This window comes from Lepidochelys kempii, chromosome 21 (assembly GCF_965140265.1).
Source record: "Lepidochelys kempii isolate rLepKem1 chromosome 21, rLepKem1.hap2, whole genome shotgun sequence".
Taxonomy (NCBI): Eukaryota; Metazoa; Chordata; order Testudines; family Cheloniidae; genus Lepidochelys; species Lepidochelys kempii.
Window position 1 is genome coordinate 5,876,981 of NC_133276.1, and position 27,518 is coordinate 5,904,498.

Sequence of the window (27,518 nt, forward strand, 5' to 3'; positions counted from 1 at the left end):
TGGGGTAATTGCACATCACGAATAGAGCAGTTTTGCATGGACACTGCCTGGTTCGCCTGTGCAACAGGATCACTGGCACTGTTAGTAGCCTCCATTATTTGTGGTTGAAGCCTTATTGTGCAGCGCATTGTGCAACACACACGCTAAGAAACAATCTCTGCCCCTAAGAGCTTGCAATCTACACAGACAATACAAAGGGTGGGAGAGAAAACAGACATCCAGATCATTTAGACTGTAAATTCCTTCGTCAGGGATCATCTTTTTGTTCTGTGTTTGTACGGTGACAGTGGGGTCCTGGTCCCTGACATGGTCTCTGAGGCACAATACAAATAATCTAACAGTGAGAGGTATGTGGTCACATTTAATGAGTGACTACAGAACACCACCAGGGGAAATGATTTGCCTACGGTCATACAGCAGGCAGAGCTGGGAAGGGAACCCAGGTCTCTTGACACTACAGTGACACGACCCTAACTTTGTCACCTTGTTGCTGCTGGCCGCTGATACCAGCTTGCTTTCAAAGTCCTGGGGTGTCACTGATTCTTTGGACCAACCTAGGTTCCTTTCCTGATTCCAGCTTAATGGACCCAAACAGGAAAGTGAAGGCAGCAGCTGTCGTTCATTTCCCACCCGAAAGGTCGGGCACCTCCCCTGCGTAGCTTTACTGACTCACACCCAGTCTTTTCCCTGGCCACTCTTATCTGCGTCCCGCAGCAGGTGTCTGCTCTCCAAGAGGTGGGTGGCGCAGCGGATGGAACGTTCTCTTGTGGAAAAACACTCTGGCTGGTGAGGCGACGAAAATGACAGACTGCAACTGCCATGGGCCACGCAGAGCAGCTGTTCCCAGGAAATGCTGGAGGAGCTTTGCTCTGAAACCCACGCGTCTGCCCCGGTATGCTTAACCAATAATGCAGGATTACATCGCACCCGGCTTGAGCCTGGTATGCAGTGCGAGCCAGAAATAAACCTGTTTACATAGCAACCCGGAGAAATAGCAACAGCAAGCTAAGTGAGGTGTGTCTTCTTTTTTTTTTTTCTTAAATAATCTTTTTTGGTTTTGAAGGACTTTGTTTACATTTCCAGAGAGTTTTGGTTGCCGCGTCAATTTCACAGGCTGCGTCCTGGAGCCTAAACATGCTTTACTCTCATCCCAGTGGTTTTGCAAACAGCGTTAGCCGCACAGCCTAGCCCTCCACAAGTTCAGCACCATATATGACAGGGGTAGTAGTATATTAAACATTTAAATACATTCAAGGATGTGGGGTGCTCAAACTATGATAATAAAGGCCATAAAAGTACCTAAAACAGATACAGCTGGTGTGGTAGTACCTAAAGGCCTCAGCCAACTTGGGCTCTATTGTGCTAGGTGCTGTACAAACATGTTATAACTGACAGTACCTGCCCCTAATAGCTTGCAGGTTTTATTCCCACTTTACAGATGGGGAAATAGAGTCAGCAAGGTTAAGTGACTTGCCCGGATCACACAGTGGCCAAGCCAGGATTAGAACACTAGTGAGCCTGGTGGCTAGTCTTGTGTTCTAATCACTAGAGAGTTCAAATCCTTGCTCTGAGACTAACTCACATGCTCATACAACACACAGGGCCAGTTCAAGGACTGGGCAAGCAGGGTCCCTGCCATACGCATTGTGCCCCTGGGCTCTTATTTTGGATCTGCTCCACTGATTCCCCAGCGGTGTGTGTGTGTGTGGGGGGGAACTGGTTGGTTTGTTTTTTTGGGGGCAAAACCGCTAGATATGCCCCTGATAATATGTTCCTGATACTGAAAAGATTGTTTGAACAATAAACATGCCATGGGCATTCATCATAGTCAAAATAAGACAAAGTGGGGCTATTTTTTAAGGTCATAGAGAAAAGTGAGTCCAGAGTGAAAGAGCCTGCCTTGTGCTAGCAGGATGAGAGGTGAGCAAATGGGTCGGCAAAGGGATCAGAACTGCTTCCATATGAAGAGATGCAATAGGGATACTACTTACAAGCAGCTTTTCGCCGGGAGATCTCAAAGCACTTTACAAAGGAAGGTAAGGATCTCTGTCCCCGTTTCGCAGATTGGGAACTGAAGCAGGTCACTTGCCCAGGTCACACTACAGGTCAGTGGCAGAGCTAGAAACAGAACTCAGGTCACCTGACTCCCATTCCAGCTCTTTTCATTGGCCCACACCGCTTGCTTTCTTATCCATCCCAAAAGATTACTATTTTCCAGCTGGGAAGGAGCCTGCCTAAAGCACCAGGAGAAGACTCTAAATGGGATTTCAGTTCCTGCCTGCAACCACTCACTCTTTAACATAGATCCCCATCTCCTGAATTTGTCATGGCCCTTTGGGAATTGAGTGACCCATCTTTCAGAAAATGCTGGATTCTTTATCAACCCACTGCGGGGGAAAAATGAGGTCAGGACTCACAGAAAATATTTGCACAGGAGCTGACTTATCGACTGTGTATAATTAGATACGGTTTAACTAACAAACAGTCCAAATGATGCATGATCCTGTGGTTTTAATTTAATAGGAAATATGAATCACCCAAAGATATTTATAAAGGTCGATGTCGTTCTTGCAAATCCCATCACACTGGGCTGTGTCAGAGGCTCATGCTTGACTCCTACAATCCACTACAGTGGCTAAAGAGAGGGACGGAAATTGTTGCAATGGACCATATGATCACATTGCCATAGGGAAAACAGGGGAATCCAGAGGGAGGAATTTGGGGGTTTGGTTTTGCCCACTCTTTTCTTGCCATCTTGTCACTTCTCCAAACAACCCGTCTGTGTCTCTCACAGTGCAAAATAGAAAGACAAGGGAGCTGGAACTCGGCTGCATACACTGTGACTATAGCAGTCACATGTAACTGATCCCTCAGTGGCTTTTCTCCATGCAATTGTCATGGCCGAAAATGTCCCGAATCAGCACCAGCTGGCTGGAAAATGAATGCTGTGCTGTGCACTCCTACCTCTGCCCCCCTCCCCACAAATAGCTGGAGGTTTCCCCATCCCCCTAATCACCACCAACAGGGATTTAACAATCATCAGAAACATACCAGCGCTGCAGCCATGCCCAGAGCAGGCCAAATGGTGCCAGAAGAAAGGAACGACAGAAAAAAGAATGACGGGTGAGATTTTCAAAAGAGACAGAGAGGTGGGAGCCCTAATCCCATTGAAATATAAGGTGAGTTGGGCACCTAACTCATTTGAAAGTCACACTCAGACTGCAGCTCAGGTTAAAAGACATCAGAAATTAAAATGCCCTTTGCTCTCTGTAGCAATCATTCCACAAGCACTAGAATAGGCTTCCAAGGAAGCTTGTAGAATCCCCATCATTGGAGGTTTTAAGGAGCGTTTAAGGTTTTAAGGTTGGACAAACACCTGTCAGGGATGGTCTAGGTGGTTTACTTGGTCCTGCCTCAGCAGAGGGGGCTGGATTTGACGACCTCTCAGCCAGACATGTCTATGATTCTGCCACTTTATAACCTTTCTGACTTCAGATCTCTCCTCACCAATGGCAGTTTTTTTCCCCATACTGACAATACTGTTACTTTTAGATAACCCAAAGGGTGTGCTGGGTGTTTCATAAGGCAAACAGAAAGACTTGGTTCCTGACTCCAAAAAACTGGCAAGCTAAGTCACCGATCCCAAAATCTGGCCATGCAGATGATCTCTCATGCAGAGCCATAGCTGATGGCCTGTCCCTATATCTACAAGGCGTCCCTGCTTAAAACAACAAACGAAATCCTAAGTAAGGGCTAGATTGAGATACCCTTATTCACTTTGAGTAGAACCTTACTTTTCAAGTCATCATACTGAAATGAAAGGGTCTGTGTGAGGAGCAAGGTACTAATACTCAGCCTCAGTAAAAGTATCAGAGTCTAGTCTACACTGGAAAGTTACACCAGTATAAGGCAGAGTGTGAATTTAAATCACTAGAGTTACCTGGATATAAATCCCCCTGCAGACTCTCTTCTCACAGTGCCTTCCTCTGGTTTAGTTTGTAGGCGTTTGGAATCAGTTCAAGTTAAGCTGCAGAAAGCCCATCATTCTGGAATGAGGGCTGGTTGGCACTTCAGATTTAGGTCAGCTTAATAACATCGCTCAGGACTGGGAAAAATTTCATGCCCCGTGTTGTGTAGTTAGGCTGACCTAAGCCCCAGTGTGGACACCATTAGGTTAGGGGAAGAATCCTTCCATTGATCTAGCCTCTCAAAGAAGGATTTGCTACAGAGACAGAAGAACCCCTTCCATTGCTATAGGAAGTGTCTACACAACAGCATTATAGCAATTTAACTACACTGCTATTTTTATACCAGTATGACTGGAAAACTCTCCCATGTAGGCAAGCTCTAAGAGAACAGACAACCACCCTCCTGAAGAACAAAGGAGCAAGAACTGGGCACTTTCCCAGCCTTTGGGGAAATTAGGACAGGAATAGCTACAAGTTTGATGTCCCGCCCTCTCCCCCACACCCCCAGCCCCAGTTGCTCAGCAACACTGCCTTGCAAACACAACTCTTAAACAGTCAGGGTGTAGTGCCCATCCTGAGATGATTTAAAGTCTCTTATAAGCAGAAATCAACAAGGCCTGGAACAGGCCCAGTTCTTGTTGGTGTATGGAGTTGGGGCAGGCCATGCAGCAGGAGTCAGTTAGCCAGCATGCTAATGGACTGGCCCCCCTGCTGTCTCTGCTGCCCCAGTGGGGCTGCTGTTGCCAGCATCACTCAAACTGATGTGGTGTTCCATGTGTGTCTATTTATAGCAGACACTCCTGAGCAACAGGAGAGAGTTTTCAGGATGGCAAACTCCATCCCCCACTCCACAGCTGAACAGCTGAGCTTAGTACCCCAAACCACTCGGCAGCCACTATCACAGCTTTGGGGCTGCAGCATAGATGATCAGCACTTCAGACTTCCCTGGCCCACCCACGCCAGGCAAGAGCTGGTGGATTCAGATAGCTATGTCCTGGCCCCTGGCCAGTCCTAACTCACACTACGCCCCTGCTACCTACACACTGCCCAGGACTCAGTACAATGCACTCCTATAGAGTTGTGCTCTGGGGTGCACAGGGAGTGAAAGCCCCCTGTGCTGGATCCTAAGGCCATGCACTTCTTGAACAGGGAAGGGGGTGGTATTGCATGCAGAAACCTTGGCAGCAGGAACAGAAAGGCAGGTTTTGTTCCATGCTTTGTTGGGAGCTGGTCAGGTTTAGATTGGGTTTAAGAGGGGGATTAGGTTGAATCGGGGCTAAAGTTCCACTGTAGATTCTAAAGCACCAAAATCTTCCACCATCCCCTCCCATCTCATGAGATCAGCTGCCCTGGTGAGATTTCTGCTACCTTTGGTCCATGCTTGATGCCTAAGGCAGGCTGCAGTTGAAGCTCAGCTAATTCGCTAGCAGGCAGTAAGCCGCGTTAACAATGTATCAGCCTGCACAGCAGCCACAGATTCAGTCAGGACCAAGCCTGGACACCACTGCTTCTAGGCCATGGAAGAGGTCAGTGGCAGCATGGGAAACTTCAGCTGCCATTGCCAGCATCTATGCAGCAGAAACCTGCATGCTTAAAAAAAATCCCATTGGCAGCCATACATTTCAAATCTGACGGCGGCTTAAACTTAGCACTGGGTGAGCATACACAGCACAGGTCAGCAAGGACCTGTGAAAAAGATCAATGATTTTCTATAGCGCAGTCAGATTAGCTTATTTAGAGCTCTTTCCCTATCTCCTTCCCGAGACCCATCTCCTGGTTTGCACCCCTAGCTCCCAACGACGTCAGCTGAAGTTGTGGGGACGCTGGGTTTCTGAAAAATCAGGTCCTTGCTGAATATAGACCCTCCTGCTGCTCCATTGAGTCTACCATCAATCAGGCTATTCTCGACAGAAACCTAGAATTCAAGGGATCAAGGATCCAGTTTTGCCAATTCCTGAGCACCTTCAACTTTCATTAAAGCCAAGGAGCTGAATGCTCTCAGTGCAGGAATGAGTCCGAACTGTGATTTTTGTGCACACTGTCCAACCAAACTCCTTTTGCTCCTTTCCCAATTATAGGACATCTTTGTCAAGCCAATGTGACATGGTATGTTTCCACTAGAAATAACAACACAAAACTAGAAGCGTTTATCCAAGCCCATCTATGATCTTCTTCTTTCGCCCTCATTTGAATGTTGATGGGTCTAGTGCTTTGGAACCTGCATCTGAACCACCCCTATTCTGGTTTTGAAAAGCTAAAGATGCAGATGCAGGTGCTTAGCAGGAGAAAGTGCCTCGTCCTCAAACTCCCACTGCAATGAAGGTGCTTTGGAAAATCCCACTGTCTATCTGCATCTCTAGGCACCTAAATAGCTTTAAAAATTGGGCCCTAAATGCCTTGCCCAAGGTCATACGTAAATCGGGGGTGGAGCAGGAATTAACCCAGGTCTCCAGAGTCCCAGGCTAGCGCCCTAACGACTACATTATGCTTCCTCTCATCGGCTGCCTTTCAGACCAGGGCATCACAGATCACATCACACATTTGAGAATAAAGTGTGGAATCTACCAAACAGAAAATTAGGAATATTCTTACAAGAATTATGTAACACAAGTTAGGCTTCATAAGTCGAACAGCTGCCCGCGCTAGTATTCTAATAAAACATATATAATGTACTGCATTAGTTCACAATGCAATTCCAGAAGAAGATACAGAAAGAAATCAAGCTGTATAGGCAAGGTTTTCAAGTGAGGTTTGAAGAAGGCTCAAGAGATGCAGGGAGGCTGTTGGAAATGACATGAGCTGCAGGGGCGAAGGTGCTCTCACCACCATTAATAGGATTGCGAAGGAAGGAACCCAGAGAAGCGCAGGCTCGACACAAGTGCTGAGAGAGAGAAGGCATCTTTACTGTTCATGAGCACATCTGCAGAACGTGTGCTCGAATGCAGCCCCTGATTCCCAAGGCAGACACTGTCTCCATTCCATTTCTATCCCATTTCGAATAAGAGCAGGCAAGCTGTACAACATTCAAATGAATGAACCCTGCATGACACAATAGTAACGAAGGTGATTTCATGAGGAATATACAACCTGCCTGGGGGGGGGGGGGGGAAGAGGGAAGAGCCATCTCTGCTTGCACATATTTATTTTGTGCTTTTTGATTGTCCATGTACTGACATGTCAAGTGCAGCTAACCACTGGTGTAAATTACTTACATGACCTTTCCTGCTTGATGACATTACGGCCAGTATGTCAGTTACCCAGAGCTCAAATATAATTTCATTTATGTCATCCATCATCAACATCCTGCAAAGATGCTGACAGCTTTTAGCATTAATGCTACTGTAATCAAACATTGTAGCAGAGTTGCTGTGTGGAAGATGGATACTTATTTAAAGGTTTAGAGCATATTACCATTTTAAATTAGTCCACAATGTGCCCAGGGCCATACTAGACAAATGAGAACAGTCACCCACAATGAATCACATCAGTAACTTTTGTCTTATTTTTATATTTCTTCAAGATGCCCATTTCCCCCTCCCCCCCCCCACCCCGTATCTAACTAGTAACATAGGGCTCATCAGATCTGGCACTGGGTACATCCTGTTTGTTACCTCATCCTTCCAACCTAGCCCAACTGTTTGTGTCATCCTCCTATTGCAACTACCTGCCTTGCAGACTGTGAACTCTCTAAGGCAAGGACTGTCCTCTTTGCTACTTGTCCACAGAGTGCCTAACTCAACCAGGCCCTGATCCCTGACTTGGTCTCCTAGATGATAGATACTATAACGCAAATAATAAATAAGTTAAACAGCTCCAGAATCCTGTCACTAACCGCTGGATACATCAGAAGAAAATTCAACACCCCTAACCCCTGGTACCAAATCTAGCTGTGTGATAACATACCATGGGGAAGAGGAGTTCCTCCTGACCTCTGACAGTGGTCAGCTTATCACTGAAGAATGAGGACGGGTAACGGGGGTGGTGTAATTGCAGATGTCATTCTTCAGATCAGGATTTAACCCATTTTTTAAAAGATCTCACGTTAAATCATCTGCCTTAACAAGAGCCTGCAGCAAAAAGTTCCACAGGTTAATTATGCATTATTTCTTTAATTCCATCTCACTCTTAGATATGCTTTTATTCCCCTTATCCTCTGTGGTAGAGGCATGTCTTTGCTTCCCATCCCCCTTCCCCAAAAACCAAAAACAAAGCAAATACAAAACAAAAATGTGCTTTTCTGCGATCTCCACTTTCAAAGCGAAAGAACATATGGTTTTCAGAGCTAGCAGGAGGAATGCAACTCCTTACATGGTTTCACTCCCCGGCTAGAGGAAGGGGCTGATGCTTTGTCATCTTTAAGAGCTGTTCTCAGCAGCCAGGAATTGGCAGGGTTATGTCTGCAAGCATCTCGTGCAGACGCTGCTGATTAAGAAAAGCATTGTCCTTGCAGCCTAAGCAAGCTAAGGTGCACATGAGGGAAAATTCATCTGAAGCTTCGTTTGTGGGGAAAAGAGGAAAACTCGTTTTGTCAAAGTACCAGTGACTCCTTCCTGCAGTTTTGCATTATCAGTGAAAGACTCCCACTTCAGTTTCACAATCCTCCCTTTGCTTGCATCTCATTCCTTATAAGCTCAGACTGCATGGATTCCTTGCACCACAGATGTCTGCCACTTGCGGAAATTAGGCACATTTATTACCTCGCTATAAACACTGGCGAGAGACAGCGATGGTATGGGTGGAAAATGTTTGGTGTGTCTCAAGTTCAGCCAAGCCAAAGAACATGCATTCTTGCTACTACAACAGCATGATCACCCGAGAAAAAAAAAAGCATCTTTGATCTTGGGCATCTTTGCTCCTGGATTCATCAGAAGTGTTTATAAAACTTTATTTATTAATATGACAGAAGGTAAAAATAGCGCTTAACACCCATTCATTTTCTGTAACCAAAAAGTTTGCACGATTCACCTAAAGCTTTTATAAAACTGTAGCTACAACAAATTTATTTGCTGATGCCTAAAGCCAAACAAGTTATGGGCAAAATTCTCCTTTTCGATCCACAGAGAATCTTGACTCAGGTATTCTGCTCTCCCTCCCAGTAGGAACTGTCTATAAGCAGGAATCAAGAGCACCCACATTGTTACGGGAGGCTGCTGACCTGTACCTAGACAGTAGGAACTAAGCAGCAACTTCAGAACCATTTTCACTTCTACTGAACGTTCCAACTCAAAGTTCTGGGTGGTGCTTTGTAGAAGGTATTGCCTGGCAGCCCATTGGTGGCAGTGGGATCATGGGGCATTGTCCACCTTTGTTTGGGCACCTCTGAAACACCACAGACTTCCTGTAACTAGAGACACACAAGGGGCTTGTCTCCACGAGGAAAAGTCTGCGACCATTTCCTACACTTGCTAACACCGATTCAGCTCGACCAGCGTTAGCAATGTTGGGAGCTCGGGGCCCTTGGCCTTTTAAGCACTGTGTCATCGAACCCTATTTAGAGCAGCTCTAATTGGCAAAGTCCTTAAAATGCCAGCGGCACCAGTACACTAGCACTCCCAATATCACTAGCACCAGTGCAGCTTAATCCTTCGGCTGAGGCTTAGACATATCTGCCAGAAATATCAACACAAGAAGTGGCTAGGGATTTTGGGTGCCTATTTTGAGACACCCTAAAGGGGCCTGATCTTTAGAGAATGCTGATCACCCACTCTCTGAAAATTCAGCTCCTTTTAAGATGTCTCAAGTTGGGCATCACAAAAAATTGAGGCCTCAAAATTACTAGTTACATTGAAAATCTTGGTCCATCTAGATAAATCGACTAGGCTGCTTTAAAAATTTCAACGTACATGCTTAAAAAAAAGACACTAAACACTAGGGACTCGAGACAGAGCTGTGCTAAGCAATAACTCACTTGCCAAATTGACTGCAGTTGCATTTTTAAATCACTTTGTGCTAAATGGTCCCACTATGTCTAACGGCAATGCCTTCTTATTATGCAAAGTGAAAAGCTGAGCCCATTGAACCGAAAGAAATATTGCTAAATGGAAAAGTAAATCTTTCCATCTTCTGCCTGCCCAAGTGATCTATGACTGTCATCTTAAATGTGTAATTTTTCTCTTTAATAATCCAAGATTAATTAGTAAACGCTAGCTTTTCTACAGTGGAAGCACATATCTCACATTACAAATTACAGGCCAGATTGTGAATTTCTTCCTTCTATTGGCAAGCAACTACTCGAATAATTAATTTCACAAAGACCGATCCAGATCTTATGTTGGCATTCCTTAATAGGTCAAAGTGAAGCCCCTACTGCTGTTTAAATGTAGCTTTAGTATTTAATTCCTTGCTTCCTTAAACTGCAGCATTAAACAAAATTGTTTGGGAGTGCATAGTACTGCACATTGTAATTGCTCTCAATTTCAGAATTTGTCTAATACTGTAGTAACACACAGTACGACAGAGTGATGTGAAATATTTCAAGGGACACTATGTCTGAGAATACTACAAACTCACATAATAGCCTCATTGAAAAACATTGCTAACAGTGAAAGTCCTACCAAAATAAATGCTCTTGGCAGACAAGCAGAGCAGGAACTAGTTACGAAAAAAATCTAAAATATACTCAAGTTTCAATGGGTATTTTACAACAAACCGAGGACTGTAAACAGGTTTGTTTTCATTTTAAAAAATTGCCATTCAATGGAGTTATATAGGAAAATCCACTCGGTCTCCCATTGTAAAAGTCTCCTAATTGAAGGCTATCCTTAAATCAATCATTTGAAGAACTAATATACTTTTCTGTTTTAGTTCAGTTGGTTACATTGGTCAATAATGGGCAGGGACTGAGTTCACAAAAATTAAGTGCTTCTTTATGAAACATGCAGGATTTAATCGTGTATGCTGTAGCTACGCAGGTCTTTTTATGGCAGTGTGACTTCAGCTTCAAACTATTCGAATATCTCACTGGGTAGCCCACTGTACACAAATGTAGGTTTCTATTAAAAGCAAATCTTTCCTAAGTAGCTATTGCTGGGTTTTTCCTTCCAGCCTAGGGATTAAAGGGATTCTGGCTCCACAACAAAAACCTCCAATGGATTAAATAAGTGATGACTCAAGAATGCTGTGGCAAAACTTTGAGACGTTCAAATGTAGCGCTGCTAATGAGAACATTTGTCAGGTCATTCACATTTAGCATGAACATATTGAAATTGTAGATGTCCACAGTACGTTTTCCTCTGATTCAAGGAGAGTAGATTTAAGTATACAGCGAAGGTGAAAACTTCCAGTCTGAAAAAAGATTTTTAGGTTCAGATTCAAGTAGTTGATATTTTAGTTCCTTTCCCTCACAATTACAGTACAGCTTGCTATTTTTATTTGTTGCTGTTGTTGGTTGGTTTTTAGTAGAATTATAGCTTGCTTTCCTTCTCACTTAATCTTGTGGTTCCCTCCCTCTGCATGCAAAACATGCCGCATTTTACCACATGGTAAATATCTCTTGTAAATGCTGACATTTTTCAATTGCGCTCTAGTGAAGTGCCACAGAGGGTAGTAGTGGCCAATGCAAGTTAGGTTAATACCATCCAGAAACAATTAATGCACTTTAAAAAAAAAAAAAAAAAGTCAAGTATTTCTTTTAGGAATTTGCACAGACTGTTGCTAAAGAAAATTATGTATTTATTTAAAAAAATGAATTGAAGTACAATTTTAGGAAATATTTGTTCATTACATTTACGTACATAGTTTAAAACTGGCTTATTTCAAAAGTGTTCCTTCACAAAGAGAAAATGTTAAGTTCACATGCACCTTACTGTTTTCTACATTCTCCACCATATTACACCTCAGAACAATTTACAATAATAAAAAAGCTAACCTGTAAATTCTTTAGACGTATTGACATTTAGTATGAACAGCTGCTATGTATAAGAAACCCTGATTAGTCATTTGATTTCACTGAGACAAATGCAGGCTCATAAAATAAGGCACAGTTCTATGAACAGGGAACATGGTTTGTTCTTTCAGCAACAGACTTCAATTAGTTAGCTAATTTGTGAGGGTGTTATATGGTGTAAAGTAAATGCACCCTGTTTAAATGCAGATAGAACAAGGTTCTCCTATACAAGACTGTTCTGAGGAGCCAAGTGTTTTGCATGTTATGGTGGGAGTTGTAATTAGAAGCCATATTTATTTAATAGGACATCAGGGGAGTTTTATACCAGACTAGATGTGGGTTCTTCTAAGGGAAATATTATACACACACACACACGTACGTATACATAAATTTAATCTCTCTGACTCCTTACTAAAAAGAGCAGCATGATAAATTCATTGAAAAGAGCTGGGATGTACCTTGTGTATCAGAACTCAAGAGCTCAATTTTCACAATTGCAGAGCACCCAAAATTCCTAGTGAAGGTGCACAGCAGCTCAGATAGGGCAGGTGAGGGAAATCAGACCCACAGGGTTGTCTATTAAAAAAAAGTTTTGGGTACACAGCATCTGTCTTTAATCTTGTTACATAGTGCATTAAAGTACTGAAAATATTTCCGTATTATTTTGGCTCTTCACTTCCACTACGGCATTAAAGACTTTGTCAGGCAGGGGATTGGCATCTCTCGTTTTCAACACAGAGCTTTGGGTGCAGAATCAGCCTTTTGCTTGTATGGCTGGGATTAGTAAGACACTGCTGAGATCATCATGTATGTGCTTCACAACCAAAACAGCCATTACTAATGATGGGGGGATGGTTGTGGTTTGTAGTGGGTGCCTTTTTAAAGGACCCAGCATTTATTCAGAGGTAGTTTTCAGAGGATCACTGTAATGAAGCACCAGTAGTGTCAGTTTACCATTAAAAAGATACTAGATTTTTTTTTACCGCCTCCAAGTCCAAAGGGATCACAGTCAAAGTGAACTATACCAGATTTTGACTAACAGACCCACAGTTCCACAAAAATTCTCTCTCAGAATTCAAACCCCTTTTAAAAATGCCGTCCAATTAGTTTAGATTCTTAAATTGTCACTAGACTAGAAGTCTTACTCAAACTAGGTAGGAAGAAAAAAACAAAAATTCTAATAGTAACTGCAGTATGTGGAAGATGCCAACTGTATGGAATGATCAGTATAAAAGTGAAAAAAACACTTTCTCAATAATCAGTATTAGTAAGAGCAAACCTATTAAGGAACGTAACATAACCTTGAGTACTAAATGCAGGTTGTGTTTAAATGTTTGTGTTTTATCCTAATCTGTAATGGAAGAATTATACTCCACTGCCCACCTGACTTTTAAAATAGAACCATGTTTATCCTTGCATCTTGGATAGTCATATGAAGTTTGCCCCAGTGTAAAAGTGTGTATGTTGTATGTCACGTGTGATGCTTATGTCTTCTTATTCAGTAATTTAAATTAAAAATATCACTAAACTAAATTGCTACAATCCACACTTCTTAAAAGAGGATTAAAAACCACACAATAAACAGCGCATGTTCTTTACAATACTGAGTCTATATTATGTGTTGTAAAACATAATGAACATTATAAGGAAGTTTTAAAAATGAAGTTTGGACTAATCCATTAAAAATTCTTAGAAATTTGATGTTATGGTTTTACTATAAACTTCAATAAATTACATTTGTTTTGTGCTAGAGTCATAGGTGAACATGATTTAAATTACAGTAGAACCTCACTAATGCCTGGGAGACCCACTGGGGTCTTGCTGATTTGCAAAATAGAGAAAATAACAGAGGACAATGCACCAGTACCAACAAAAAGCTACTTTTTCCATATTAAACACACTTTTAACATACCAGGTGATCTGTTTTTCCTTATCTGCTACATCTATACAGACAAAGGCCTTGATCCAACAAGGTACCTAAGCATGTTCCTGATTTTAAACATGTGAGTAGTCCTAGTTAGATGGGATTACTCATGTGCTGAAAGTTCAGCATGTGATTAGGTACCTGGCTTACCTGGGGCCAAGGTGAACAAATGTTTCTGGTAAAAGCAGTGGTGTTTTTTCTGCCATTGTTATATTTCCTGCTTTATAAACACACATTTCAAATGACAGCACTGTACCTAGACAAGAAGTGTAACATTAGAAGCCATCTAAACTGGTAGCTACGGTATTCTTGGTTCCTAGGAGAAGTGAGACTAAAATAATCTTGTTTCGTGCAGTATTTTAACAGATCAAAAACCTCCAGCATCCAGGACCCATGTTCATTGCTCTCCAGAGCAGACACTTGTTTTCCCTTGTGTGTATGGGGCCCTAATCCTTAAAGGGAGTTTATAGGTGCTATCAGAATATAAATAGCAATAATGATAATTTGTCTCATATACATAATATTCTCTTTTTCATTTGTCTTGAATATTCTTCCATGGCTCCTGTGGTGTTTCTCCAAAGATTTCATTCGCATTGTGCAAATACTCTTGCTTCTGAAGATGCTCCATATGTATTCAATTCCGCTAAAACCATAGGCATCTTATAGCATTTATAAAAGTGTGCTTGCTTGACTTTCTATTCAAATAAAAAATTATTTTAGCCAGCCATTTGAGGAAGATTGCTATAAAGTGCAACATGACCATAGAAGGACCACATGTAGTGGCATTTGAGACATATTAACCAATGTATGGATAAATGCAAAGCTGCATTACTTTCAGTTAATGTGATTATTAAGCTTATTGAAGACAAAATAACAACAAAATTGAAAAGGCCATGGACTGTAGAACCCTTAATATGAGTCAACTTCCTGGGGGAAAGTTTGGAATTTAGAGATCAGAATAAATATATATGCAATTTGTGCTCTGCCTTCTTGAATTTTTACAATGGTATTTACCAAACAGTTTGAAGTCATTTGCCACCATCAGTGAGCCTGATCCAAAGCCCTTTTAGCCTAATTTTGGTCCTGACCCTGCGATATGCTGACCAACTTGTAGGACTGGGCCTTTTATCATCAAACATTTCATGGATGAATACAACTAAATGCAACAGAGCAAAAAATGCATTTCCAACCTCTCAGAGAGAAAGTCTGGGATTTAGCTGTTTGGTCAATATATCTTGCAAATCACACCAATAATTATGTAACCAAGGGTTTCCCTGTTTTAACACAAAACCTGCTCTAGAGAAACTTGTTAAATTTAAAATGCTCTGTTTGTAAAAGCTCTAAAATTGTATTTAAAACTCTGTTCAGACACTTTGCAAGGGATCAGATGTTTTTGTAACTGAATCTTCCCATACCATGGAGCTCTGAGGAGTAACAATCTTGACAAGTTGTGCTGCTGTCTCTATTGGTCATAACAACGTTTCACATTCTTGCCGGTGGGGGGGGGGTGGTGGTGGAAGAGGAGGGATAGAGAATATATCTGAAGCATTCAAAACAGCATATGAGGCATCTCATTCTTTCAGCCACCTGCTAGGACACTGCTAGAAACAAAGCAACTTTCCCCCCATACAAACTGTCATTTCAATACTTTAAATTTATTACTCTTTACCAAATCTGACAATTTGTGTTTAAAAAGATTTTAGGCCACTCTTTTAGTGACTAGTCTCTTGTCTCACACAACCTCTGGTTACAGTCCTGACCCTTAAAAATTCTACTTATCTAGCAAAAAGGAGTGACTATTTTTGAAAGGATTTCAACGTTATTCAATGGAATTCACTCTGCAGGACAGAAAAAAGACTTTAAGACCCCAGTATTGTAAACATCTCTAATGGCAAGGGTGCTTTATTTTGGCTGGGCATCTTCATTTTGGGAGGGACGGGGAAAGAACCAGTTAGCAAAAGTGTACATTAAATTTAAGTCAAAACAATGTTTTCAACAGCCCTGAGCAAATTATACTTCATGTTATGGTCCAGTTCTGCTCCTGTGCATGCCTGCAACTCCCATTGACTTCAGTGGGGATAGCGAGTGCATATCCCAGTACAGAAGTTGATCCTAGGTCCACACACAACTTATGTGTCCCATCAATTGTACTTGTATGCTCCTTTGAAAATCCCAGCCTAAGAAATTTAGGAATGCAGCAACTTGGATCCCTCTATGCCAGCAATGTGTAGGGAAGCCAAATCATTCAAATATAAATTTGTAATTGGGAAGCAACATCCTCACTTTTTAGACTAAAACACTTGTGCTCTTTACAGTAAATCTGTAAAATTTCATCCAAATTTAAGAAGTTCACTTGGGAATTAACTGAAAGCAGAGCTCATTCTGTCCAACAGAATACAATTTTAAATGCTTTTTTCTTGCTGTCTTGTGACAAAACATTTGTTCACTGAAACTGTCCTGATAAGAAATGGTTTGATTCTTTTTTAAAAACAGTGCTATTAAACACAACTGTTAACTCGTGTAATCTCACTCACCAGAACAGATGTGTTGACCTATCAAGTGTTGTAATATGCACCACACTGCAACTGAAACAACTTGATAAAACAATTAGCCCTTGAAATGTTTACATTTTGATTCAAGATTGTGTTTAATGAAAAGTAAATCCATTAAAAACCTCTGCATTTCACCACCTTGCATGTTTCTAGCAGATAATTAAAATACAAGGTATGTACTCTGGGAATACATAATTTTCTATTAACTGACCAGTTTTGGTAGCACAGTGCATAGAGGTATACTGCCATTTGATTCAGATGTTAAATTAGCCCTTAGTTTGTTTGCCACTCCAACTACTGGAGGCAACTTAGAGCCTATTCCCGGGAAGGAGCTTGTGTAGTTAGATATCCGTTTACCCATGCTTTTATCAGTACTGGGTGGTTTGGGCATTCGCTTACAAATCCAAGGGTGTCTTAAAGCTTGAATTGGAGTCATGCGCGCAGAAGGATCCCAGTTAAGACATTCTTTTAAGAATTCTATAAACAAGGGGTCATCACAGCCTTTCAACGCTGTCACCCAGTCTTTGCTGCCTGGAGCACCACGCATTTTACCCCTGCGTGATCTACTGCCATTGAGGATCACTTTCCCATCTGGATGTGTAGTTGCAGTGCAGTAGCGAGGATGACCCTTGGAGTTGATGAAGTTCTTGGCTCGCTTGGATTGATCCAAAAGCTTCTGAGGTGGCATTCCAAGAAGCTCCATCATACAAGCCAGTTGGTCTCCCTCATCTTCTCCGGGAAAAAGAGGATATCCAGTCAACAGTTCCACCAGAATACAACCAAAACTCCACATGTCTATGGGCATCCCATAGCGACTTCCCAGAATGACCTCTGGGGCTCTATAGAATCGAGACTGAATATACGTGTAGACTCTTTGGTGCTCAAAGCAGCTGGACCCAAAATCAATAACCTTGATGCCACTCCGCCCTTGCTGTTTTAGAAGTATATTTTCTGGCTTCAGGTCACAATGTATGATTTTGTTTTTATAAAGAGCCTCCAAACATTGTAATATAGAGTGGGAAAACTTACGTACCAGCTGCACACTGAACCCTTGAAATTTATTTCTTTTGATCAGCTCATACAGGTTCATGCTCAGGAGTTCAAAGGTCATACAGATGTGGTTCCGAAAGGTGAAACTTTCTAGCATGTGAATAACATTCATGCTACCAGTTTTATCCTGTTTTTTGAGATGCTCCAAAATCCGAATTTCTTCTGCTGCTTGACGGTGGAACCTCTTCTCATTGCGAACCATCTTTAAGGCCAAATGCTGGTGGAGTTTATGATCATAAACTTTAGCTACTTGTCCAAAACTGCCCTTTCCAATTATTTTAAGTACTTCATATCGGTAAGCCAGATGGTCATGAGGCACATGAATGTATCCACCCTGGTCATCATCATATCCTCCATTGTTGGGGCCACCGACTACTCCTTGCCTCTTTTTTGCATTTGGACCCACAAAGTAAATTTCAGAAAAGTTACATATTTCTTGCTGCTCGAAAGCAGATAACTGATGTTTATACTGCTTCACTGCTTGCTCTGGAGCCTGAGAGATAGCTTTGCGCACTTTTGATGAACTTCCACAAGATTTGGCTGTGCTTAAGCTGTCTATACTTTTATCCTTTGACAGGGAAGGAAGAGATCTTTCGGAACTACTGATTCCCGCAGACTGAAGAGTACTGCTCCTCTTATTCCCAGAGTCTTCAAATAATTGCTCAACTTTGACCTGACTTCCAGTCAGAGGATGATCTTTCATAGTGAGTTTGTTGCTAGTAACCTATAGGGATAAAAAAAGCCAATCTTAAATACTTTTTTTTTTTTAAATTGATAGAAGATTAAAATACCACATAAAACAAAATGCTTTGACATCAGCATTAGGTTTACATTTATTTTCACAATGCAGATGTATTTTAAATATACTGCATAATTTATATCGTTATCTATTATGATCTGAGTTATATGCACTGCCATACACGTGATTGTACACCAGATGCAATGAACTTTTAAAAATGGAGTATGTATAAATATACTATCGTCGAGTTCAGAAAAGGCAAAGTTTAAGCAGACTTGCACAAAAGGGCACAAATGTCTATCCCCACTATCATGCATCTAGTCGGCAGAAGGGCAGGTGGTGCAGCCCAGTATTGCTATGTTTAGTCTTGGAGGTGGGTGTGGCAAACATGACGCAGTGACAGATGCAGCTTGCACCTGTTTGAGATATGCAACCTAGCATGAGTGTGTGCAGAGGGGGGAAGTATATTACATGGAAAAGTGTGCAGAGGGGATACAAGGGATATCAAGTAAGAGGGATAGGGTTGAGGAATCCATGATGGACAGGATAAAAGAATGGGGGAAGAGAGACAACAGCAAGCAAGAGGAAGAAGATACAATAGGCTGCGTTTATGTTCAAATATGCATCCACAATTCCCACGGACTTTAAAGAGGGTCACATTACTATGTCGGACTGCAAAACTGGATACAGTGTATATCCCCAAGAATACCAGCTTCAAGTTTCTGTTTCTCCCCTTCCAGTGTTCTAAAACACAACAGTTCTCCACTCACTGCTCTAAGATAATTTGGGCATAAATATTTTCATCTACCAAGAGATGTTAATTTGTTGCAGACAGAACAATACAACTAGTAGGAAAATATTGTGGAATATGTTTAAGACTTGTCAATTTTACAGGGTTAAAATTAGCCAATGCTGCGCTCTCTGAAATTCCATCCCTTCCTTATAAAGGCAATGCACTCATTCACGATTATTCCTCCTTTCATTTGCCCAGCATTCTACATGAGATACTACCCTATGCAATGCTGAAAAAGTCAGGACTAGTGCAGCAACATCTGTTTTCCATTCTGGCCTTTAATCTCAATAAAGATGTGAGACATGCGCCAAGCCCAGTCCCTGAAACTGAAATAGCTGCTTAGCAATCTAGCAAAAATATAAATAAACCTGTAGCTCCAGAGCAATAACATCCAATTACTTTTTAGTTATGTACAATCCACCATCTCAAAACAGTCAATAAATAAGAGCAATGATTATGTTTGCCAAAAACAACTTCACAAATATCCCTCGTCCTCCATCCTGGGTAAGAGTTAATTTGCTGGCTCTGCACTGAAATGTTAGTGTGCACTTCATGACATGAGCCTGGAAAATGCAGACTTCCTCTAGGAGCCTGTCTCAGATCAGTGATGACTAGGCCTTTGGAATCTCCCTTTTATTCAGTGCTACGTCTGCCCAGAAATGTGGACAATACTTTGTAAGAGACGCACCTTTCCAGGAACTCACTGAAAAACATACAATAAACACTTTCTTCTTTCAGCCTGTGGCTGAATTGCTGAGATAAGAGTGAGAGATACTAAAAGATTCTGAATGAAAGGCAAATAGATCAAAATGGTAAATTTACAAATGAACAGAGAACCCAGACTCGGAACAAGGTTCAGTTTTTGTTTTGGGATTTTGTTTAGATGTCTGAAAAACTGCTCTCCTACCTCCATACCAGAAATCTTGTGTGTGACCATGTCTTTTTACTAATGACTGCAATCAGAATTTGATTAAGCACATAGCCCTAGTCCTTGAAAAGTCTACCTGTACTACAAGAAAGGATATTCTTTGTACAAGTTTCAGAACTCTGTTATTTAAATTAACCCACCATGCAGGCAGGAAGGATTTTAAAGGGCCAGGACTGTATGTGCTATAGTGAACTTCACTAAAATCCATCTTCCATCAGGCAATGCCTATTTATCAAGCTTTATGAGGTTCCTGCAAAGTTCCTCAGTCTTCTTTAGGCTTTACAAATAATTGTATGTCACTTGAAAGTTTTGCTGCCTCTCCCTTTTCTACATCATTAACCCTAAATAAATGGTCCCAGAGAAATGATTACGCAAGAGAATTAGAACTTCAGGTGAGGAATAAGCAGCAGGAACAGATGAATTATCCATAACAGTAAGGGAAGAAAAGCCATTGAAGGAGCACTTCTGACCATATCCTTTTAACAAAAGGCTTTTAGAGCTTTCACTAAAGATAGCAGCAGCTATTTAATGTTCCATTGCAGAATACTTATTTCAGGTGTTTGAAAGACTTTATTGGAAAGGTCTTTAAGCCCACGCAACTTCACTTGATTTTTAAAGAAGTATTATATATTTTACATACAAATAAAACTGCTTAGAAAAAGTTCAGTATTTTGTACCCAGCATGACCTCCATTTGACACGCCTCCCACCAGTATGTAAAAGGAAGTTGGGCTGAAAAGCAAAACACTGAACTGTCTCAAAATTCAAAAAACATTTTTAAAAAGCAGCAAGATTGGTGGTTAACTCTTTAGTGGCACGTTGGGAACAGCTCAAAAAAATCAAAGCATTTCATAGAGCCTGACCCACTGCTGCTCACATCCCTGCATTACTCAGGATTCCTTCCTGTGCCTGCCTGCATGCAGTTCCTTTCACTCACAAACCACTTTCCCAGTTGCTATGCATTTTCTGTTCTCTTCCTTCCCCTGCCCTCTTCCCAAAATTCATACCTGAAAAACAGTTCAGGAATGAAGGTGTCAAGGCAGAGTTTCACCATTTAAAAAAGGCTAATACACCCTTTAACTTACATTTAAATCTCACATTGATATACCGTCCTGCAGATATCTTATGTTCCTATCCTAGACAAACTCATCAAGATGCCCTAGAATATAAATAATCAGGACAACAAACTGATTTGTTGTCCTGCAACCCAGATCTGTTCATGAGACATCCTAGAATACAAACAGGGCCTTAGTGTAACACACACACTTCTGTTACAGTGCTGTAGAATTAGGAATTAGTGCAACACTTTAAGGGCTAGAATTATCATACTAAGTATGGTATAACCATTCTCCAAATGATGATGTTCCTCAAAGGGCACTAGCAAGTAGTTTTGCAATAACATTTAGGATCCGCAAAGAAAAAAAAGGGGATAAAAGGGAATACAAAGTCTAAAGAGAAATGCTTTTATAAATTCTTTGACTATGGTGATCCTTTGCAGAGCTAGAAACCCAAACTGCTGCATTGTGCCAGTGCTTGAGAACCAGCAGGTGAAACTGACTAATTCAGTTTCATTGAAGCCAGCACCTGAAACATGTGCTAAAAAAAAACAACAAAAAAACAAAAGGATACTAATAAGGGGAAAGGATTTTTTTAAAATGGTGATTATTATCCCCTTAATATAGACAAAGGTAGTTAAGAATATATATTGTTTTAACCACCCACAAAGTTGTTCGTCCTCATTTCCTGGCTGTCTGAGTTATCCTGAAGTCTTCTGACACTTCAGACTACCAGTACTGCTGAACAAATCACACCTGCCACATTTATAAGCCCTGAACAACTCACAAAACACATCTGAGCTTAAAGCTGTGCTGCTATTTTACTACATGCTACTAACTTCAACTTAGTGTATTAAAAACAGTAGCATTTGATCAAAAGTTATAACTGGAGAATAATGACTGTTAAAGGCCTGTCAGGTATCTGTGCTGATTCAGTGCATCTCCATGGCAGCTTCAATTTGCAGGGCTCCTCTGGAAGGAGGTACAGAGGGAGAAAATTGTACCCCTCTGTACCCAGGTGGGTGAATAAAGCTCTAAGGCTTCAAAAAGACAAAAGAGATGTGTTTAAGTCAATAAAGCCCGATAAAATTCACCACAGAGTACTTAAGGAACTAGCTGAAGCAATCTCTAAACCATTAAACGATTATATTCAAAAACTCTTGGAGGACAGGTGAGGTCCTAGTGGACCGGAGACGGGCAAACATAGCACCTGTCTTCACAAAGGGGAATTATACACCCGTCAGCCTAACTTGGATACTCAAAGATATTGGAAAAAATGATTAAACAAGCAATTTGTTCAAACCTGGAGGATGAGATGATAAGTAACAGCCAATATGGATTTGTCAGAAACAAAACATGCCAAGCCAAACTAATTTCCTTCTTTGACAGGATAATGGGCATAGTGAACGCATTGGAAACAGTAGATATGTCTTGTCTTTAATAAGGCTTTTGACACAGTCCCCCACAACATTCTCATAAGCATATGTGGAAAATATGGTAGATGAAATTACTATGAGGTGGATGAACACCACCAAGCTGGGAGGGTTGCAAGCAGTTTGGAGGATGGGACTAGAATTCAAAATGACCTTGGCAAATTGGAGAATTGGTCTGAAATCAACACATCAACCTTCTTCCAATGGCTTCATTTTATAAGTTAGTGACTGCACCCTTTACTTTTGCCATAAATTAGCTGTCAGCAGCCAAGAAACTTGATAGACAACACAAATGATACTCCATTGACGATTTCTTAGAGGTTTTCACATATTCAGAAAAACTTCATTATGAATAAGAAGGAAATGGCTAGCTGGTTTGCTAAATGTTTTGCCCTTTCAAGTGTCTCAACTGTTATTTTTACAAACTAAATTAAAACTGTGTCTCTCTTAAAGCAGAAACTTTTAGTTTACTGTATATAACTAAGATTGAGAGGAGACACATTTGAAGGTACCTGGAGTTTTCAATACGAATGCAATTTTGTATGTCAAAACAGAAAATGTTGAAGAAAGGAAACCAAGTATCTCTTCAGTCTAAACGTTTTCCCATAAAAAATGCTTAAAATGTTCATTTCCACATGCATTCCTAATTTCTGCTGAGCAGGACACTACTAAGTATTTGTTTTGTTTATATGGCACAAAGACAATGCTTGGCATTTTACAAACAAGTAAGAAAACAAAGTCCTTGTCCCAAAGGACTGACAGTCTAAACCAGGGGTCTGCAACCTTTCAGAAGGGGTGTGCCGAGTCTTCATTTATTCCCTCTAATTTAAGGTTTTGCGTGCCAGTGATACATTTTAATGTTTTTAGAAGGTCTTTCTATAAGCCTAGAATATATAACTAAACTATTGTTGTAAGTAAAGTAAATAATGTTTTTATAATGTTTAAGAAGCTTCATTTAAAATTAAATGAAAATGCAAAGCCTCCTAGACCGGTGGCCAGGACCCGGAAAGTGTGAGTGCCACTGAAAATCAGCTCGCGTCCCACCTTTGGCACACATGCCATAGGTTGCCTACCCCGGGTCTAAACAGACAAAATACAGATGAAGCAGAAAAGAAGAGATGTGACACAGAAGCAAAGTGATCAAGGGGCTATTTTTGGCATGTCTTGTTAGTTCCAGAGTTGATTTTAATACAGTTGTGAAAATGTCTGGATTTGTTGTAAGTTAGATATAGCACTTTATATCTCAAGAAAATTGCACAATCGTTAATCATGTAAAGGATTATTTAAAGAAAGCACGACAGCTCTTTTGTATCAGTGTGCTCACACATGTATCTCTCTCACACATAGGCATCTCAGTGTTTGAGGAAGAAGGCCGGCCAAATGAATTGCTGGCATAAATGATCACAACTCTATTAACTTCTCAATATGTTCATCTTTAAATTTGTCCCTTCATCCATCCCATTTCTTCAATCAGGCTTTTAGCCACAAATTTTCAAGGAGCACAAGATTTAAGACAGAATTCAACTGGAGCCTAAATATATTTCCAGACCATTGTACAGTACGACTGTTACACAGCTGAATATGACTGCTACAGTCCAGCTGAGACAATTAAAGAAAGGATCACATGATTCAAAACTTCTGTTTAAGAAATGTACAGCTTCTACAAAAATACAAATTGAACATCGGAAGTCTATGAAGTGTTATTTTGCTATCAATTAAAGTGCCAGATAAGGCTAGTGCTTCCACAAAAAAATAATATTTTTGTATTACTTTGGGTGCATCTACAAACCACACATTTGTAAAAACAGAACCTCTGGTTGTTGTTCTACTATTATGCCCCTGTTATTCCTAGTACTTCCATGTGAGACAATAAATATAAGTGTGCACTAGTTAAAGAAGAAAGAAGCTGTGGATTAACAAACCCCCATATAATCAGTATGTGATGTGTTATGGCATGAGGTCCCAAACAAGTTGTAAATTAACTTTCTTGATCAAAGCATGGACAATGGAATATAAAGTAGCTTATTCAGAGTTACTTAGCCGGTTCGATTCTGAACACACAGTATCATATTACTTTTTTTATTGCTAGTTAGTAAAAGCAAGCGTGTTAACAAGCTGTGACAAGGTTATAATATCTATCTTTATTAATTTTCTGTGTGACTACTTAGTTTATATCATTATTTCATTACCAACCAGATAACACAATGCAAGAAGCCACAAAATTACTCACATTTGATCTCCCAAGTGAAGGAAGTCCAGAAGGGCTGTGTTCTTCATTTGTAGGATCTGGGTACTTAATTTGATCTATTCTCATGTAGGAATCATACAATCCATCTCCAAACCTAGCTGAATATGTCAAATATAGAAGCCAGTTAGTCACTACTGTGTGCACCGATACACGAAAAGATACTGGTCTCAGCTCCTAAAAATTATCTCATGTGTTAATTATTCTTCAAAGTTTTTGCTAAGACATTCACCTTTTGCTAATTTATTGGATAAAATACAGCCAGAGCATCATAGCTAAATATTAATGAGCTACTCAACAGTTTTATTTCTTTTAATGATACTGAGCATTTACAAAGCACTGTGCAAACCTTAAATTCTTGTTGTTTTTTTTTCTAAATAGGAGCGTCTCTTAAATTAGACTCATCTGTCATTTTTTTGCAGTGCAAAAACATCCTTAAGAACCTTTAACCAATATCCTATTTTAAGGAAAAAGAAGGATAATCCTGAACTATCTGTCTTTAGAGTGGCAATGGAAAATGAGCAGGCATTTAAAAACTGGATAAGACTATCCTTTAAAGTAGATTCTCTGTAAATATGACATGGAGGAACCAAAGTCAGTAAATTCATTGCTACTAACAATGGTTGGCAAAAGAATTGTTTTTTTATCGATTTCTACAGTAATAGACAAAGTTCTGTGACTGTACTTAAAATAAAATTGGCAAAAGCAATTAACATTAAAACTCCAGAGTTTTGATCACGATCTGCACTTAAAATGTCAGTGTGAGTTAGACAAAAAGTACTAACTATAGTTATATCAAAATAATATGACATCCTCTCCCATTGCTATAAATACTATCCTTCTTACATCAAAACATTGCTCTAAAAAGTTTAACTAATTGGTTTTTCATTTTAGTTCTACTGACAAAATGCAAAACTCAGTCACTTCTTCCAAATAAGCAATCACAACCGGGAAGTTGGAAATTATATTTAAAAAATCCCAGTTACAAATTCAAGGCAAAATGTGATCGGCCAATTTCATCTGCCACCAGAAAACACGCTTATTCACTGCTGTGTATGAAGAATGAACGGTATTTTTTTCACAACAATGTATCACCAGCCTCTTTGTAAACTTGTGTGTTATTAGGAATCTTTTGTACAGTATACTGATATATGAGAAGGATGCTCAATAGTAAATTAATAATACATTGTATAAGTCACAGAACTGAATGCTAGAATACATGTATTTACAGAATTATATAATGCAGATACAAAGTAGAAGAGTGGGAAAATCCTGTTCCTTTTCTTAATCTCTGGAAACTCTCTAGCTTCCTTTAAACTTGGATTCTGAAAAACTACTCGACTCTGTGAGTTACTTTAAAGGATAACAAATGAATACTGCACTTCAAGCATTAATTGAAAACACAGTCCAAAATATAAAATAAGTTGCCAAAGGAAAAATGCCAGGAATGTTCCTTTCCTTGTGCAGAGTCTGCCCAAGTCTTGATGAAATCTGGCCTGTTTTGAGTCATTTAATCCACATTTGTTTTCCCGTAAAAACACCTACGATACTTTAGATGAGTGCTACACAGATAAAATGTGATGTTTTAACAACCAATTGCTGTTTTTGCTGTATTCATCCTCCCCTTTTGGTCGAGGAGAGTGACATGTACAACGACAGGAGAAGGCTACAAAAGTTACCAAAAAAAAAAAAAAAAGAAAAAAGAAAAAAGAAAAAAAGATGAAGAACTAGGCACTGAAAAGAAACTCGGCATCATTTGAAATCTCCACCGAAGGAAGTTTTCTATTGTTGGCATGTTTCACGCCTTGTCCAGAACGGGCTCCTTCGTGACCATCTGTTCCCCAGCGCTTTGTCCAGGCTAGTTTCAGGAGTCCCCTGGGAGGACTGGGCTGCCAACTGGCTTCCCGGGACGAGCAGTCGCTCGCACCCTCAGGAGACGTCCCCCCGGGTCATTCGGCTTCACGCCCCACCACGCTTTCGGTCCCCCCCGCCCCCGCCCCGGTACTCCGCCAGAGGCGCCTGGGGGATCTCACCCCCCTGCTCCCCTGCCCTGGGTGAGACTCCCAGCTGCCCCCCCCCGCCCCGCATGGGGCCAACCACTTTTCCTCCTTATTTTTATCCCTCTAATCCCTCATCCCCCCCGGGGGGGGGTTTCCATCTGTCTGAGCCGATGAGAAGCCCCCCCCCCGCATTCCGGACCCTCCCAGCTGCCCACCCCAGGGATCACCCCCCCCCCACCCCGTGGTGCTGTGATCCCTCTACTCACGCCCCCCCCCAGCTCCAGGGGTCCCGCTGCCAACGCCCCTGGGGGGCCCCCGCCCATGTGCATCGCTCCCCCGAGGGGGGCACCCCTGGGGTGGGGGGACCCAGGCCGATCCCGGCTCCCCCGGGCACATGGAGACAGAGACTGGGGGGGGGCTGCGCCGGGGCGGCCCCGAGACCCCCCCCCCGGCCTCGAGACCCCCCTCCCGGCCGGGACGCGGGGCCCCACGTTACCTGCGACGAGGGGCCCCTCCGGGTTCCTGCTCAGCAGCATCACGGCGGGGGGGGAGCGGGCCCCATCCCCCTCCCGGCCCCGCACACCGCGCCCCCAGGCTGGGGCGGCTCCAGGTCGGGCGGCGGCGGCTCCTTCGCTCGGGCCCAGGCCGCTGCAGCGGCGGGACCCCGGGCGGTTGCTAGGGGAACGGCCTCCCCGCCCGGCCCGGCCGCGACTGCGCCTGCGCGGTGAGGGACGGGAGGGGGAGGGGGAGGGGCAGGGGAAAGGGGTGGGGAGGGAGGAGGAGAAATAACCCCCTGAACGGGGAGGCGGAGGGAGAGGAATGGGGCGGGGGACCCCGAAAAGCTCCTTGCCTGGCCCTGCCCTCTGCGGTCCCTCCTCTGAGACCCCCCCTGGGGAGCAGTGTCGCTGCCGCCCCCTGCAGAGCCCCCCAGCCTAGCGCACGGCGGG

General features: G+C 41.8%; 1 protein-coding gene and 1 long non-coding RNA gene across 2 annotated transcripts; one reads left to right on the forward strand and one right to left on the reverse strand.

Annotated features, from left to right (window-relative positions):
* Window positions 1-699: 699 nt before the first annotated feature.
* On the forward strand, window positions 700-14,365 carry LOC140901410 (uncharacterized). Its single transcript, XR_012155841.1, has 2 exons — window positions 700-1,014; window positions 1,862-14,365. It is a non-coding gene; the product is annotated as an uncharacterized lncRNA (long non-coding RNA).
* On the reverse strand, window positions 12,595-27,297 carry DYRK3 (dual specificity tyrosine phosphorylation regulated kinase 3). Its single transcript, XM_073320222.1, has 3 exons — window positions 27,068-27,297; window positions 24,557-24,672; window positions 12,595-18,103 (listed from the first exon to the last, which is right to left on the reverse strand). The coding sequence occupies exons 1-3, from the start codon at window positions 27,105-27,107 to the stop codon at window positions 16,532-16,534; spliced, it is 1,728 nt and encodes a 575-aa protein (XP_073176323.1). The 5' UTR covers window positions 27,108-27,297; the 3' UTR covers window positions 12,595-16,531.
* Between the last annotated feature and the right edge of the window lie 221 nt (window positions 27,298-27,518).

Coding starts and splice junctions, on each gene's coding strand:
- DYRK3 (XM_073320222.1), bottom strand. CDS start 27,107: ATGCTGCTGAGCAGGAACCCGGAGGGGCCCCTCGTCGCAG. Junction 24,673..27,067: donor GGAGGGGCCCCTCGTCGCAG/GTAACGTGGGGC, acceptor TGACATATTCAG/CTAGGTTTGGAGATGGATTG. Junction 18,104..24,556: donor CTTCACTTGGGAGATCAAAT/GTGAGTAATTTT, acceptor TTATCCCTATAG/GTTACTAGCAACAAACTCAC.